This window comes from Amblyraja radiata, chromosome 4 (genome assembly GCF_010909765.2).
Source record: "Amblyraja radiata isolate CabotCenter1 chromosome 4, sAmbRad1.1.pri, whole genome shotgun sequence".
NCBI lineage: Eukaryota > Metazoa > Chordata > Chondrichthyes > Rajiformes > Rajidae > Amblyraja > Amblyraja radiata.
The window spans coordinates 3,173,669-3,191,703 of record NC_045959.1 but is presented as its reverse complement, the minus strand read 5'-3'; the positions used below and the strand labels follow the sequence as shown (position 1 = coordinate 3,191,703).

General features: G+C 45.2%; 1 protein-coding gene across 1 annotated transcript in view; it reads left to right on the top strand.

The window, feature by feature from the left end:
* The window catches only part of c4h18orf63 (chromosome 4 C18orf63 homolog), a 76,144-nt gene extending 73,464 nt beyond the window's left edge, over positions 1 to 2,680 (top strand). Inside the window, exons 14-15 of the mRNA XM_033018869.1 lie at positions 602 to 719; positions 2,419 to 2,680. Of these exons, the coding sequence (XP_032874760.1) occupies positions 602 to 719; positions 2,419 to 2,680 (380 nt within the window). The remainder of the gene's footprint in view (positions 1 to 601; positions 720 to 2,418) is intronic.
* The last annotated feature ends 15,355 nt before the right edge of the window (positions 2,681 to 18,035 follow it).

The following is an 18,035-nucleotide window of genomic DNA, read 5'->3' as shown; positions in this document are numbered from 1 at the left end:
CATTTGGCCCAATGCTCTCTAAATCCTTCCTATCCATATATCTGTCCAAATGTCTTTTGAAAGTTGTAATTGGATCCATTTCAATAGCTTCCTCCAGCAGCTCATTCCAGATAAGGATTACCGTCTAAATGAAAAAGTTATCCTGCGGCCCTTTGTAAATATTTTCCTCTTACCTTAAGCCTATGTCCTCCAGCTTTAGAATCCTCTATTGTGTTATAAAGACTGGGTATTAACTTTTCCATGTCCCTCATAATCTTATAAACTTCAATACGGTGACCTCTCAGTCTCCTACACAACAAACAAAAAAGTCACAGCCTATCCAATTTCTTGCTTTTCCTCAAGCTCTCAGTTCCAGGGCACTTCACGGTGAATTACTTCTGCACCCTTCCCAACAAATTTGCATCCTTCCTATAGCTGAGCAACCAAAGTTACACATTGTACTCCAAGTGTGGTCTCACTAATGACTTGTACTGCTGCATCATGATGTTCCAGCTTTTGTACTCAATACCGTTCCCAACTACCATCTTCACCACACTGTCCACCTGTCTCATCATTTTCAGGCAACCATGTACCTGTATCTCTGCTCTGTAATATTTTCCAGGGCTCTACAGGTCCGCCACCAATTTTCTGGCATCCTTGGTTCCAGAGGTCTCGGCTTCTGAGAGGAATCAGCGGTACTGGAACAGTCTGCCTAGGCGAGGCGAGGAGCAGAGAAACCGGTACACAAATTCGGCCTTAGAAGTTGGCTCTGGGGACAGATCTGCCGGCTCCGGCTGTGCTGGAGTTCCAATACCCGGGCCGCAGGGGGAAAATTCACCTGCCTCACCTGGCCCAGGTGCCAGTTTCAGGAGTAATCCTGAAAGGCGGGATTTTATGTGTGCTCTCGTAATTTTGTCAGGGTTAAAGGAGGTGCCAGACCACCAGTTGCCGGAAAATCGGTGGTTGACCTGTACCACTTACCTTGTAAGCCCTGCCATGGTTTGACATGTCAAAGTGCAATACTTCATATTTCTCAGTTAAATTCAATTTTTATTTCTTTAGCCCACCTTCCCAATTGATCTATATCCTGTTGTAATCTTAGAAATCCTTCCTCACTATCCACTATACCACCACTATGGTGTTATCTGCAAATTTGTTAACAATATTAACTAGATTGCCATCCAAACCCGTTTGGCACTCCACTGGCCACAGGTCTACCATTGGAAAAACAACCCTCGACAACTATGTGAGAAAGTAGCATCTCTGCCATTTACTTAAAACTGTTGGGAGCAAGTTGATATGTCACATTAAATCATCTTGGGAAAACAATGTAGGGTTAAAGTGACCTATGAAACCATCAGCTATTCCATAAGTGCCTTTGATTTGGCTACAAGTCAGCTTGAAATACAATGCTCAATGTTATCATGCCATATGATAAAAAACACATTTTTGCCAACCTCATTTTTTTTGGTATGTACAGTATTGTGTATTTACATAATTGAAATGGAAATGCCAGCACTCCTGTTATGTAACTTAGCCATTCAAGGCTTTGTTTTTTTTGTTCCACCACTGCTTATTCTACCTTTATAGATGACTAGCTGTAATCACAAATCAAATCAACTTCAGCCACATACGTAACTGACAAAAAAATGTACGTAGCAAAATATTAGAAACACTCAATTTCAGGCTGTTGCTTCAAATGCATTTACACTGAAATTAAACTAATGTGTCTAATAAACTGATGTGGCAGAGTCATTAGATATGTTTAATGTTAGCACATGTTTTAATTCATTAAAATCAAGAGGGTAACTTGGGAAAGGGTAGGAACACACAAGGACAAATGAGAGAATTTAAGATGAGCCAGAAGAAGTGGGTGAGGTATTAAACAAGTACTTCATATTTGTTGTATCCAAGAAGAACATGAGGAGGGCAAGATAGACACAAAAAACTTGAGTAACTCAGCGGGACAGGCAGCATTTCTGGAGCGAAGGAATGGGTGACGTTTTGGGTCGAGACCCTTCTTCTGTTCATGAGGATAACAAGATCTGGGACAGATATGCTAATATTTTGTGGCACTGTAGAGGCACAAACGTCGTGAATAAATGATTTCTTTATTCAGGCATAGTAGGTAAGATATACATACACGTTTAGCACTCTAACATAATAGTCATTGTTGCTGCTGAGAGGCTGTGGCCTCGAGCTGAGCTGAGGTGGCAGGACACTCTAATGAAGAGAGAGGAAGAGAGAGCGAGGAAGGGAAGGTCGGTTCTTATATACTAGGGCACACCCCTATACCCCGTAACCCTACCCCCGACTGCCGAGGGTTCGCTTAACAAGAGTGGCCTAACCACTAGTTGCCACTACAGGACCTCCCCCTGAACCGGAGGCAGGAAACGAGCAGGCTGACAAAACACGGTAGCCTGACTCATAAACTTACAGGCAGACCGTGAGGGCAGATGTCGAAAAGGGATGGCGCTCGCTCACCTTCTACTGGAAGGTGCACAAACATGGTCGAGGGCGGCTCTTGCTGTGGGGTCGGTGGCACCCCGGCTGTGGGTCGGGACGGAGTGGCCCGCGGGAGCAGTCGACGCTTCGGCTGTGGCCGATCCCGAGGCATGCCGAGGGGTGCAAGGAGACCAAAGCAAAAGCCGCAGAACAGACGAGAGATAGACCAGTCACGTTGACCAGCAGGGGATCGTGAGAAAGACGTCGGCAACAATGCAAATACAACAAGAAACTAATACTAATATTAAGCTAAGGCATTACATCGTAAAATGGAATAAAACCACAGTGAGCAAACTGCAAAGATACATCAAAGTCCAAAGTGGTCGGATGCTGAAAGTTCTGTGGTTCGAATCAAGCAGGGTAGGACAGGAAACCAAAGTTCGAAATGTCCAATGTGTGATGAGAAGAAAGGAAGGGGAAGAAGGGAAAATCCATCCATCAGTCTGAAGAAGGGTTTCGGCCCGAAACGTTGCCTCTTTCCTTCGCTCCATAGATGCTGCTGCACCCGCTGAGTTTCTCCAGCATTTTTGTGTACCTGTGATGAGAAGAAGCTGTGCTTGAAACTGGAGGCTATAGTAACAGCAACCAACCAGGGGTGGCGCTGTAGACGACGGTCAGGCTGCATAGACACCTCTAGAGGTAGCACTGCTGACTGCGGTCGGGCTGCAGAGTCGCCACTCGAGCAGAGGTGGTGCTGTTGATGGCGGTCAGCAGGTCGAGCGTCGATTCCAGCCGCGGCGGCCATTTTTGTAGTCGAAATCTGCGCTGCGCGAGGAGCAGAAGGACGTCTTCGGGACGTCGTTTCAGGTAGGCCCGCCCTATCGGGTGGCTAGGCCTTGATCAGCGGCCGGCGGGGTAATGGGCGGGCCCGCTCCCTCCCGAGTCAGGCGGGCGTCGGTGATGCTGGGGGCGGGGGGCTGCTACACTCGCAGCTCCTGCAGCAGCTCAGGTCATGCGGGAGAGAAAGCGAGTGCTGAGGCTGCTGCACCGCTGTCTGCTGTGGTGGGACGTGGGTGGGCGACCCTTGCGGCCTGCGATCGGCTAGACCAGGCATAGGCAGGAATCAAGCGGCCAGACCGCGGCGGCAGGGCCCAAGGCGGCGCCCGGTTGCCGCACAGAATTGATGTCTGCATACATAGCGTTAATTACCGTAGAGCTGGGCTGTCGGCTGCAGACATCAGGTCACCACCAATTTGGATTGCAGCGGGTCACCAATGTAAAGGCACAAACGTCGTGAATAAATGATTTCTTTAATCAGGCATTGTAGGTAAGATGTACATACATGTTTAGCACTCTAACATAATAGTCATTGCTGCCGCTGAGAGGCTGTTGCCTGAGCTCCTGCTGAGGTGGCAGGACACTAATGAAGAGAGAGGAAGAGAGAGCGTGAGAGGGAAGGTCGGTTCTTATATACTGGGGCACACTTCTATACCCCGTGACCCTACCCCGACTGCCAAGGGTTCGCATAGCAAGAGTGGCCTAACCACTAGGTGCCACTATAGCATGTTGATATCAAGGAGGTGTGTCTGGTCTCTTGAAAAACATTAAGATGGATAAGTTCCCAGGGCCTGAGGGAATCTATCCCAAGTTTATCATGAGAGCCATGAGCAGGGATTGCAAGGTCTTTGACAGAGATCTTTGTATCCTCTTTAGCCACAGACGAGAACAGCCAGTGTTAATTCTCTGATTACGAAGTTCAACAAGAACAAATCTGAAAATTATAGGCCAGTGATCCTTACTCAGTGGTAGAAAAATTATTGGAGCATATTCTTTGGGATGGGGTCTACTGACATCTGAAAAAGCACAGACTTAAGCTCAGTCAACAAGAAGTTGTCTTACAAATGATTGAGCTTTTTGTGGAGGTGACGAAAATAATTGATGAGGGTAGGGCAATATATGTTGTCTACATAAACTTCAGTAAAACATTTGAGAGGGAACCAGATCCAAACAATTAAGGCACATGGGATCTATAGTGACTCGGTAGATTATATTCAAAATGTTCTTTGCCATAGAAGGCAGAGGGTAGTTGTGGAGTGGTGTGATTCTGACTGGAGATCTGTGACCGGTGGTGTTCTGCAGGGATCAATGCTGGGGGCTCTAAATGATTTGGATTAAAATGTAGGAGGGCTGATTAGTAAATCATAAAAACATAGAAACAGAGAAAATAGGTGCAGGAGTAGGCCATTCGGCCCTTCGAGCTTGCACCGCCATTCGATATGATCATGGCTGATCATCCAACTCAGTATCCCATCTCTGCCTTCTCTCCATACCCCCTGATCCCTTTAGCCACAAGGGCCACATCTAACTCGCTCTTAAATATAGCCAATGAACTGGCCTCAACTACCTTCTGTGGCAGAAAATTCCACAGATTCATCACTCTCAGTGTAAAAAATGATTTTCTCAATCTGCACACAACACAAAAATTAATGGCGTTGTGGAGAGTGAGGAAGGTTTGTCAAATGATTCAGCAGGACATGGATTAGGTGGAAATAACAGCGAGTTTAATCCAGACTAATGTAAAGTGTTGCACTTTAGGATGTTAGATATAAGAGGAAAGTATAGAATAAGTGATAGGATCCCTGGGAGCATTGATGTCGAGAGGTATCTTGGATTGCGTCCATAACTCCTAGACAAAAGCAACATACGTTGAGAGGACGGTAAAGAAGATATACAGCATACTTGCTATCATTGATCAGGGCATTGGTTATAAAAGTCGGGAATGTCATGTTGCAGCTGTATAAAACTTTGGAGACTGAGAGGTGATATGGAAACATATAACATTTTGAGGGCATAAATAGGGTAGAAAGTCTTTTTCAATTGGGTAGAAATGTCAAATACTAGAGGATGTAGATTTAAGGTGAGAAAGGTAATGTTTAAAAGAAGATTTACATGGCAAGTTCTTATTTACACAGGGTGGGAGGTACCTGGGAAAGTGGTGGAAGCAGATACAATAGCAACATTTAAGAGCCATTTTGACAGGCACATGAACAGGCAGGGAATGTAAATATATATAGACCATGTACAGGCAGATGTGTAGTTCAAATTGGAAGTTTAGTCGGCATAGACATTGTGGGCCTGTTCCTGTGTTGTACTGTCTTATGTAATGTTTGTATTTCTGTAATGTTTATTCAAGATTGCATAAGCAGCTGACCCCACACATTGAAGCAGATCTTAATTGGGAGGTTGAGGCATGCAAGGTTCTCGTTGAAGAATTCACTTTTTACTGTGGATCCAATCACATTACCGTTAGATCCCCAAATTGCACCACTTGCCTACACACAAGGTGCCATTTATACATGTCTGCATCGAGGGAGAAAAAAAGGAACATTGGCAGGAAACTCAAATGGTCACAGTGAGAATATGCAAATTCCACACAGATAGTACCAGAGATCAGGATTGAATCAGGTTATTGGACCTGCAGGCAGCAGCTCCACTAAATGCAACACCACTTCTGGAGGCACTTTAGAATGCTATGCTCAAGTTCTATTCACTCAATCTTATAAAATATGGAATCAGATAATTAATTAAATATCTCAATATTTATTGCATTTAGTATTATGTCAGTGTAAATCCTCCAAAGGAAGTTATTGAGCAATTTATTAACATTGATGTGATTGTCCTGTTTAACAAGGTACAGGAAAAGGATTTTCAATGGCTCAATAATGAACTTTAAACAGTGCATTTGTGGCATGTGTAAGGAACGGGCATGAGGAGGAATACAGGTACTTGACCAGTGCCTTCTGTGCCTGGAGTAAAGAGAACTGTCTCATCCTGAATACAACCAAGACTAAAGAGATGGTGGTTAACTTTGGCAGGTCCAAGCTCCCCCTTCAGCCAGTCACCGCTGCAGGGGCTGACATTGAGGTGGTGCAGACATATAAATATCTTGGAGTGCACCTTGATAACAAACTGGACTGGTCTGTCAACTCTGACTCCCTCTACAAAAAAGGCCAGAGCAGACTATTTTTCCTCAGAAGGCTCAAATCCTTCAATGTGTGTAATGATATGCTGTACATGTTTTACAACACTGTGATTGCAAGTGTCATTTTCTTACGCTGGTGTCTGCTGGGGCAACAGCATTAGTGCGAAAAACAGCAAGAAGCTGGACAAACTGGTAAAACGAGCTAGCTCAGTGCTGGAGGGGAGAGTGGAATCTGGGATGGATGTGCTTGAGAGGCTTATGAGGCGCAAGGCGCAGGTCATCCTAGAAAACCCCGGGCATTCCCTCCATGTAATTCTGGTGAGTCAAAAGAGCACTCGGAGCAACAACCGGCTCCTCTCCCTGTGCTGTAGAACGGAGCGGTTTAGCGCTTGCAGCCAATAGATTTTACTAGACTAAGTGGGACCCGTTGGCTCCCAGCATCACACGGGAGGGCTGGTCACCAAGGCAATATTCCACCTCTCCACCAATTCCAATACTGCTCGCCAGTGGGGGGGGGGGGGGCGCTGTCTGTTGCGCTAGTATGGGTGTTGCGGGCCAAAGGTACTGGTTTCCAGAGGGCTAGTATAGACATTGTGGGCCGTATGGAAGCTTGGGCAGGCATCCAACTGTTGCAACGATTTTAAAAGCCAAGCCAAGGCAAACAATTGGGCTGCAGCCACCCAACAACCAAAATTCATTTTGTGAACACAAACTTGTTAAAAAAGGCTAGGCAAACAATTGGGCTGCAGCCACCCGACAACCAAAAATCATTTTGTGAACACAAACTTGTCAAAAAGGCGAGGCAAACAATTGGGCTGCAGCCGCCCGACAACCAAAAATCATTTTGTGAACACAAACTTGTCAAAAAGGCGAGGCAAACAATTGGGCTGCAGCCACCCGACAACCAAAAATCATTTTGTGAACACAAACTTGTCAAAAAGGCGAGGCAAACAATTGGGCTGCAGCCGCCCGACAACCAAAAATCATTTTGTGAACACAAACTTGTCAAAAAGGCGAGGTAAACAATTGGGCTGCAGACACCCGACAACCAAAATTCATTTTGTGAACACAAACTTGTTAGAGGTGAGGCAAACAGTTGGGCTGCAGACACCCGACAACCAAAATTCATTTTGTGAACACAAACATGTTAAAAAAGGCGAGGCAAACAATTGGGCTGCAGACACCCGACAACCAAAATTCATTTTGTGAACACAAACTTTTTAAAAAGGGCTGCAGCCGCTTTACAGCAGCATCGAGGGGACTCACCGTGGAGTCGACGTGCGTTCAGTGTTATTCGCAGCTCAGTCTCTGCCAGACCCTCTCGCTTCCTGGGTCTGGCAGAGACTGAGTGAGGCACGACACTTCCTGGTTTTATAGTCCCTCCCCCTGCCGCCAGCGGGAGCAGCAGAGAGAATGGGGAATTTTGTAAAAACATTAATATCTCTCTCATTTTTCATCAACGGAAAAAATCCTCCACACTCATACGGCGGAGGGGGGCTCTGAGCGAGGTGGCCAAAAATGACGGCTGTAGGTGGCGCCGTTCTCTCGGAAATCGCAGCACAGTCGGCCAAAAGCGGTCAAGCTCAGAGATTTAGTAATATAGATAATACGGACTGCATTTTTTAATTGTTAATTATTGGTCTTTTTAAGTGTTTATTGCTCTCGGGTGTTGTCCACATTGTATTTTATGTATTTTCTGTCTGCGTTCGTTTTGAATGGGTGGGTTTGTTGGTTGGGGGCTTCTTGACATCTGAATTTCCCTGAGGGATCAATAAAGTATTTATTATTTTTATTATTATTTAAAGCATATCCATGTTTTAATTTATTAAGATCAATTCTAATTAACTTTAATTGATCAGAAACTGGTAAAACCCACAACAAAGCAGTGGTTATAATGTAAAATTAAGAGCTTAGATCCCAACATGCACAATTTCATTAGTTTCATGAAAAACAAATTGATTCAGTGGAATTACCAAGTGCAAATAGTAAGATTAAATGAGAACTTACCAGTTTGAAGTTTGATCTGTATTTTATGAGGAGTTACGATGAGGGTATTACGTGAAGAACCCGCTCAGTGCGCAGGCGCGGCATACTTCCAAGCAGCGGTGTGGAATCACAGATAGACACAGTTATTTTGAAGTAAACATAGTAAAGATAAGGAGACATCAATTTATTAGTTTGATCCATATAATGAGGGTGGGAGCGGAGGGCACGTAATACCCTCATCGTAACTCCTCATAAAATACAGATCAAACTTCAAACTGGTAAGTTCTCGTTTAATCTTACTATTTTACTTCGGAGTCACGTGAGTGACTACGTGAAGATTTCAAAGCTCTGTGATTTCAAACCGTGTAACAGTTTCATTTCACTCACTGCCGAAGTTCTTGAGGGAGGAAGTGTTATCGTAATGAACCAATGAGTCTATTTGTAGAAAAACACAATGGTATTTTTTAAACAATAACAACAAAGAATTAAGTTGCTCCCCTGGGCTTAAATTAAATATTTGCAGTTCGTAAATCTTTACTGCAAATAAACCAGGTTTTGCCAACGGCTTATTATAAAATTTTTGAACGGTCTTTTCCCCCCCCCCCACCATCCTGCTGTAGTCAGGATGTGGTCTATAGGCATGTCCATTCTTTAGCCGTCGACATGGATGCTGCCCTGGTGGAATAAAATTTGTACATGTTAGTGTTTATTCCAGCAGTTTCTAGCACCTGCTTGAGCCATCTCGCAATGGTTTGGCTCGTCACCCGACCATAAGGTTTTTGTGACTGACCCACAAGGCTTTTCATCTCCCTCGAATATTTTGGTTGTGTCTATGTAGGATAGTAGGTGGGTCATGGCACATAACCGTGGTTCTGGTGGGTAAGCCACGACTGGATTAGGTGTTCCTGGTCTGCTCTGTTTGATCAGTCGCTGGATAACGACAGATCTGGTCTGGAGCTGTGATGTTGTCCAGTCGCAATAGGTGTAGTGACTGGACCCTCTGAGCGGATACAAGTGCCATCAACATGAGCGTCTTTAGTGTAGCTTGCTCGAGGCCGGGGGATCTGGCTGGTGGCCATTCCCTGAGATATGTCAGGACCACACTGATATCCCAAATATGGGTATACCTGGGCTTAGGGCTTGATATTGTAAATGCCCTTCATCAGTTTTACCACCAGTGGATGGGATCCCATCGCCTGTTGTCCTGGCGCTGGTTTGAGATAAGCAGAAAGAGCACTCTGCGCTGTGTTGATGGCACTGTAGCTGATCCCTACATCGTGGTGTAGATAGGCCAGGAACTCCAGTATGTTGGTGGCTGTAGCTGTTGCGTATGTTGTCCCTGTTTCCTGGCAGTACTTCTCCCTTTTTTGATGCTGGTTATGTACTGCCTCTTGGTGGATGTTCGAAGGGATGCTGACATGGTGGTGATGGTTTGTTTGGACAATCCCAGTTCCAGGTAAGGTCTGTTCAAACTTGCAACCCAGGCGTTTAATTTTCTCATGGCATGGGTGTTTAGCTTACCTGGTAGGTAAGTAGCTGATAGCCAAATATGTCTTTCGACACACCATTGCCAAATCATGTTGACCAATTTGTCGCATGATAATGATTTTATGCCACCCATATGGTTAATATAAGCCATCACCGTAGTATTTATCAATTTGTAACCGAACATGCAAGTGCTGCATATTAGATACATATGCTTTTAAACCATAAAAGGCGCCCAACATCTCTAGATAGTTAATGCCCAGTGTAAGTAGTAATGATGACTCTAGGTTAGTCCATCTACCACCTGTGCTGGATATGGAGTTAGTCGCTCCCCAGCCTTGAGCACTGGCATCTGTTTGAATAATTAAAGTAGGGTTAGTGATAAAGATAGGGCTGAAACTATGCCAAACGTTTTCTGCCCACCACTGTAGCTCTGATATTGCTTCAGTGGGTAATTTCATGACACGATCATAGTGACCTGTATGTCGTTTTATTGCCTGTACCTTTGCTCTCTGTAAATTTTTGATAGTGCAAAGGTCCGAATTGTGTAGCAGGAAATGCTGCTACCATTTCCCCAATTACTCTTGCTACTTGTCGAATAGTTGGTCGCTCGTTGACCATTAAATTGTTGCATGATTGTGCTAATTCAACCATTTTTGCCTTTGGCAAGGTAACAGTCATATGGACTGAGTTAATTGTGAAGCCCAGGTAGTCCATGATAGTGGATGGCTTCAACTTAGATTTATCTGGATGTAGGACGAACCCCAGAGTTTCGAGGAGCTGTTTTGTAGCTGATACTGCTGCCACAGCCAATTCCATCGTTTTCCCTACTATCAGAATATCATCCAGATATGCCATGACAATATGTTTTTCTTAGTATTGCCATGGCTGGGTTCAATATTTTGGTGACTAATCTTGGGGCTGAAGTTAGCCCATAGGGCAATGCTTTGTACCATCCAGATAAATTTTAGGTATCTGCGATGATCCTTGTATATGGGTACTAGATAGTAAGCATCTTTAAGATAAATGCTTGCCATGAAGTGTCCTTTGGAATTCAGTTGTTTGGCAGTAACATATGTCTCCATTTTGAGATGTATATACTTAACAAATTTGTTTAATGATGGTAAGTCAATGATGATGCGACAGCCACCATCTTTTTTGGTTTTAGTGAATATATTCGATACAAATTCCAAAGGTTCATGTTTGGTCTTTTCGATGACCCCCTTTGTGATAAGTCTCACCAGTTCAGCTTGTCCCTCGCGTTTCTCTTTGAAGGAGGGAGAAATACCCTTTGGGCCCAATGTTGAACTGGCGGCGTTTTTTCTGACGAATTGTATTTTATATCCACTAATGCTGTTGAGTATATACTTGTCACTCGTGACCATACCCCATGCTTCTTTAAACAAGTGTAATCTCCCCCCTGTTAATAAAGCACCCTTATTCTCTATATGCTGGTAGAGACCAGACCCACCTACCTCCATGGTTATTGGCGATTCTGTTTCTTCATTTTCCTGAAGGTTTTGTTCTGACGTGCTGGCGATGTTGGGGGGAGGCGCATTTTCCAGAGAGTCCGCTGCGGGCCCTGATCTAAAAAGATCTTTGGGGATAATGTGCAGACCCCAAGCGTTCACCAGTCCCATATTGCGGACGTCGATTGGTGGATGCCGTGGGGTACTGCCGCTTGGGTATCGGAGGTCTTGGTTTGCTCGTCCCGGGGCCTGCCCTCATTAGGCCGAAGGTTTTTGATGCTTCCTCCATCTCCTTCAGTTTTCTATTGAGAACTTTCCCAAATAGCAGCGCGTCCGTCTCCGCAGCTGGGGCTTTACACAAGCCAGCAAATTTGGGATTGAGGGCAGGTCTTATGTTTTCCCTCCGGAGATTGTTGATCTCAAATTGTGTGGTACACATTAATGCCAGCACATCCTGCTGGCAGGTATCCATCTCCGTGGTCTCCACGGAACGAGCAAAGGCTGTGATGGCCGACGTCAGGAGCCTTAGGATCCGCTGTAGCTTGAGTTCTTGGGTCCGGATGTGTGACCCCACATGCCCCCAGATTTGGCTGTTGACACTTTTTACTTTGAGGGCCTCACAGTTTTCTGGTGCTGTGTGTTGTTTCAGCACCTCAGCGAGCACCTTCCCCAGTAATGGTTTATTGGATAGATGGTTGATGCTGGCTGCCATTCTTGGTTCCAGCGGTGCTCCAGCCCGTGGGGTTGCTACAAGCGGTCCATCACACCCAACAGCTCTTCCTGTTCCTGCACCCCCTGGCATACTCCCGATTTCGTCCGCCTGCCCCTGTTCCAGACCAGCCCAGCCCTGGTCACCAATGCTAGCCTCCAGTAATGAGGGAGCAGAGGGCAGTGCATGAAACACTGTGGAGGGGGTGTCTGACCTCCCTCCGCGAGAGCGCTCTTTCTGCGCATCTCGCTGGAGCTGCTCCAATAGTTGTTGGATGCAGCTCAGGCAGCTGTCTCTCCTCCATTTAGGTGGAGACATGTCCCCGTCCGACGAATCGGACGCCACCGGCCGGATGCCTGTTCGGATGGCTAGACATCCAGCCCGCAGTTCAGGCACTAGCGGGACTGGGCTCGGCGCGGTGATGGGGATAGCGGAGCGCCCGGTAATTGTTCCTACCGCCTTCTTCTGGAGCTTTTGCCTTGTAGTAGCGAGAGCGCCCCTCAAGCAGCGCGTCTCGCCGGCACCTGCTCCGTGAGCCGCTCCAGCGGCTCAGGCGGCTCTCTCTCCCCCCGTGCGGGTGGAGAGACGTCCCGTCCGAAATCGGGAACACCTGCCGGATGCCTCTTCGGGTGGCTATGCATCCAGCCCGCTGCTCAGGTACTAGCGGGCTGGGCTCGGCACGGTGTCGGGGAATAGAGGAACACCGGGTAACGCTCCTGCCGCCTGTTGCTGCCCCCCTCCCCGACGGGAAAACGTTCCTCCTTGAACGGGGGACAGTTTTGTTCCAGAGCCTTTTTCTCTGCCTGTAAAAAACACAAGCAGAAAAAGGCTCACCTGTAAAAGAAAACCCGACCTCAGGGTACTCACCTGACGGTCCGGTTCATTCTGTAGCGGGAGAGCCTAATTCCCGTTGCAGCCGCTGTTGCATTGCTGGCGTAATGCCGCGCCTGCGCACTGAGCGGGTTCTTCACGTAGTCACTCACGTGACTCCGAAGTAAAATCATATATTTTTTCTATAATACCTAATTTAAGTTACAAGGTATATATGAAAAATCATTTATTCCATATCCATTTCTCTTTATATCTCCTTTCGATTATCCAATTATTTCATATTTTTGATTATCCAATTATATTAATAAATCACATCTACAAACATGGAATATACTTTACATTAAAAATGGGCCATTTACCATAAAATGGTGCAGAATGAGACATCCATTATCAAGTAAGAGTTTCATGACATTATATTGCTAAAGACACTTTAGAGGGGAAAAAACAAGGCATTATTAACAATTTTTGATGTTAAAGAAATTCCACATGCATATTTCATTATTGAAGGTCCTACAGAGCTGGTAAAGATGCCTTGTTGAACCCTATTACTTATCTCATTATCACCTAGAAATATATTTTTTTGCAGCTAATTAATCTTACAAAGTCCATTGATACAAGTACCTTTCTTAAATACAATCCCACCATTACGTTGGTTACCTGTACTGGATAGCTTCCAAATTAATTTGATTTTTTAATGCCAACATCTGAACTAATTCATGTTGAATAGTTGAGTTTAATCCGGCCAACAATGATTCCTTTCATACTTTCAATTACTTTTAAATAAATAAATGTCTAATGCTAGTCTCATTTTCACTGCATAAGAATATGTTAAGACTTATTCTATTCATTATTTCTTGAAACAATTGCAGTCTCCACATTTATGATTCAATAATTAGAATTGCAGTTTCAACCACATAAAACATCCATGGTTAAATCTAGCGATGCTTTATCTGCTAAAGCATTTGATTCTTCCCATGAAAATTGCTGCCAATAAATATCTTAAGAACTCTATTTATTTCAGACAGAAATAAATGTAATTGACATTGTTTGAGTAAAATACATATGCTTCCTGCATTCTTTTTAAACTAGTGCTAATACTTCTGGAGTCTCTGAACATATTAAAAGGTAAAGCGATATATGTCTACAGGAACTGAATATAATTTATACTTCAGATATATTTTATTAAAGGAACAATACAACAATACTTAAAACTATAGAAAATGTGCTATAATAGAAGAAAAGTTTATGTGAATAATAGTTTAATTTTCTTTTGGACCTCTGAAATGCTAAGATTTTAACAAGTTCAGATGTTTTCTATTGTACTGGTCACTTGGAATCAATTAAAACTGTAGCAACAATTGAACAGTATGAAAATAAAATGAAAGCAGTTGACACTGGGAGATAATAATGTCAGTAGCACATTGTAAAGTCTAATATTTATTCCTCAACGGAGTCCAATTGATCACTTTCTTTGAACAAAAACCTAATATGTCGACACCTTTTTTCAGTTCAGGTGAAGGATTATAAATCATGCTTTATCTTTTACATATATGAACTGATGTGCAATGAATTACCAGCATTTTGGAAGGTTGGTGCAATACATGTCATCCAATCTTTTATTGTGTTTGAGGAAAAACATGTGAATATTACTGGGTGTTATGTTTTCCTTCTAGTTTATACTTTTTCACAAGTGCAAGTGGCAGCAATAAATGCTCATCCCGTAGCGGTTAAAGTAATCCAATCTGCATTATTGTAGTGGTGAAATTACAATTTAAGATATCTTTATCGTTTATTTTGTATTGCTCTGTTTATAAACCCAAATGCCTTTATTACCACCATTATTACCTTTACAGATTTCTGTGGAGACCTAATTTTCTCCCTTTGGGGTCATTTTAAAGGCGCAACTCAATTACTGTTTTAATTTCCCTGAAGAATACAATTTCACACTCTCCATATTGAAATTCATCTACCATGGATTTTTCTGTTTATTTATTTCCCTGTCTATGTCATCTTGAAGCCCGTTCAGCTTTACCTTGCCAAGTTTCATATCATTTTCAGACCTAATACCCGAGATTAAGTTGTCATTAAATAATGAAAAGAATACTCAGGAAAAAATGATCTCCTGGGGATATTATAAATCACACCCCAATCTAAAATACATTTACTGCTCTCCTTTTTCTTCCTGTCACTTTATTAATTTTGTACACAAATATAAATCTCCTTATGTCTCTTTTTAAAATATTTTCCAAAACTCATGCTTGTTATATCTCAATTTTGTTTTCAACCTTTTCTGTTACCTCATCGAAGAACTTAATGAAGATATTGTGACAATTTATTATGCTTAACTGAACATTTGGTTAAAACTTCAATTTTTAAATTATAATTTATTCAGCATTATGCAAACCTGTATTTTTTCCCAGAGCTCTGAAACGAGCGATTATGGCCTTTTCAGGAATGGCTGTGCCATCAGAGCGCCGCTAATAGTGGTTGGGGGGTGTTGAGGGGGGATGGAGTGAGTGCAGGACACACCGCCCCCACCCCCACCGGCCCCCGACAGCCCCCGCCTGAAGCCATCCCCCTCCCCTGGCTGCAGGACGCTCCCCTCCCCCCCCACCAGCCCCCGGCAGAAGCCGGTGGGGAGCGGCAGCGGTAGGCCATGGCAGTGGCAGCGGTAGGCCACGACAATGATTGGCAGCGGCAGGTGTAGACAATGCTATGCAGTGGCAGCGGTTGGCCACAGCAGGGGTAGGCAGTGGCAGGTGTAGGCAACGGTAGGCTACGGCAGTGGTAGGTCACGGCAGCGATCCCCCCACCTTCCCCCAACAGACCCCGCTTGAAGTCGTCCCCCTCCCCCGGTTGCAGGATGCTCCCCCCACCGGCCCCCAACAGCCCCCGCCTGAAGCCGTCCCCCTCCCGCGGCTGCAGGATGCTCCCCCAACCGGCCCCCAACAGCCCCCGCCTGAAGCCGTCCCCCTCCCGCGGCTGCAGGATGCTCCCCCCACCGGCCCCCAACAGCCCCCGCCTGAAGCCGTCTCCCTCCCCTGGCTGCAGGATGCTCCCCCAACCGGCCCCCAACAGCCCCCGCCTGAAGCCGTCCCCCTCCCGCGGCTGCAGGATGCTCCCCCCACCGGCCCCCAACAGCCCCCGCCTGAAGCTGTCTCCCTCCCCCGCTTGAAGCCGTCCCCCTCCCCCGGCTGCAGGATGCTCCCCCAACAGCCCCTGCCTGAAGCCGTCCCCCTCCCGCGGCTGCAGGATGCTCCCCCCACCGGCCCACAACAGCCCCCGCCTGAAGCTGTCTCCCTCCCCCGGCAGCAGGATGCTCCCCCCACCGGCCCCCAACATCCCCCGCCTGAAGCTGTCTCCCTCCCCCGGCTGGAGAATGCAACAAGAAAGAATGGACTGAATAAATATCATCTTTAACCTTTAAATTGTTGTTATATTTTAAGTTATTCACATTTTAAGCTTTAATAAATTCCTTTTCCACTTGCCGTGCCCCTCAGCTGCGCCTGCGCAGTAATTCCATGTGTTGTACGTCACAATGGGAACCCAATGGGCGGAGGGCAAAGGGCGGAGTGGGCGGGTGAGGGGAGGAGTGGGGATCAGGGGCGTCACAACGGGAAACCATCAGCCGCGCCTGCGCAGTTGGGGGCCATCCATGAGTGGTGGAATATTGCGTTGGGGGACCAGGCCTCCCGTGTGAGAATGGGACCCAACGGGTCCCACTTAGTCTAGTCAACAATAAAGATGAACGTTTGTGCCAGTTGGAGTGTTCGAGAATTTCTTAGCACTTGTCTTTTACATTTGGTTTTACTCTGTTCCACCAAATTGCAACTGATTTGTAATGTAATTCCTTATATTTAGCTTTGCCCATAAAACTTAATACGTCAATCAATTTTAAAAGTGACAATAAAAATAGCAATGGCCATTTGCAGACAGGGGTTAAAAAAACTTCATCACTCAGTATGTGTACACAGATGCTTTTTGATATTGTTCTTGAAAGATTTGAGTCTGACCTTTAGACTTTGGCCCCAGGCTTCCCAGCCATCAAAAACAACATTTTGAATTCTATAGATTGTGATCTCTGTTTCCAAAACTGTTCACACCCTCTTAGGTAAGTACTTTCCTGATCGGGCATCAGATCAGAATCCCCATTTATTTGAAATGTGGATTCCCAACTTGAAGACTGGGACAGAAAATATAAGCTCCATTTTTTTAATACATATTCTTTACTTCTATTGTGGTTTTTTGTTGTAGTTTTATTGCTATTTTGTTTTGTTAAAGTACTTTGTTAAAATGTTTTCATTTTCATTATTTCTAATTATTAAATAACTGAAAAATGTTAAATTCATCCAGATATTTAAAGACTCTTATGACTCTTTAAGGGCTTGTCCCACTTGGCAATTTTTTCGGCGACTGCCGGCATCATTGACTGACGTACCAGGTCACTGATAATTTTGTGGCGTGATGCGGCGGTGATGATGCGGCGGCGTGATGACTTATGACGTGCGGTGTTTTTCAAGTGTCGCAACATTTTTTTTGTCGCCGCTGGATTTTGAAATGTTCAAAATCTTTTGGCGAAACTGATATGACGCCGGCAGTCACCGAAAAAATCGCCAAGTGGGACAAGCCCTTTAATGTCATTAACTGAAGGTAAAGGTGTAGCACTAGTTTTGCTGTCTGTCAAAAGCTGACAGAATGTTCTGGGGCAGAACTCCAGCTTTATGACAGCTGAGGCCAACTCACCAGGTCCCACTGTGCATAGCTACCATAGTCCCAGAATTGGGACCTCGCCCCTTGCTACATTGGATAAGGTGACGTCCTTCAGATGAAGTGTTACTGGCCTGTCCCACTTAGGCGATTTTTCTCGGCGACTACAGGTGACTAGGCTGTCGCCACATGGTCGCAGGGTGACGCTTAAAGAGTCGTAACCTTTTCCTGGTCTTCGCTGGATTTTGAAATGTTCAATACTTTTCGGCGAATGTGGGCTTGATGTAGCTTGTCTTCTCCTGTCGTAGGTGCTGTCGTAGGTTGTCGCTAGGATTACGCATGTTGTCGCCAGGTGACGTTGGTTGTCGCCGGGTGCTGACTTCGGTTAATTCCATTGGCGACTGCCTACGTCAACCTATGTCAACCGGCGACAGGTACCGGT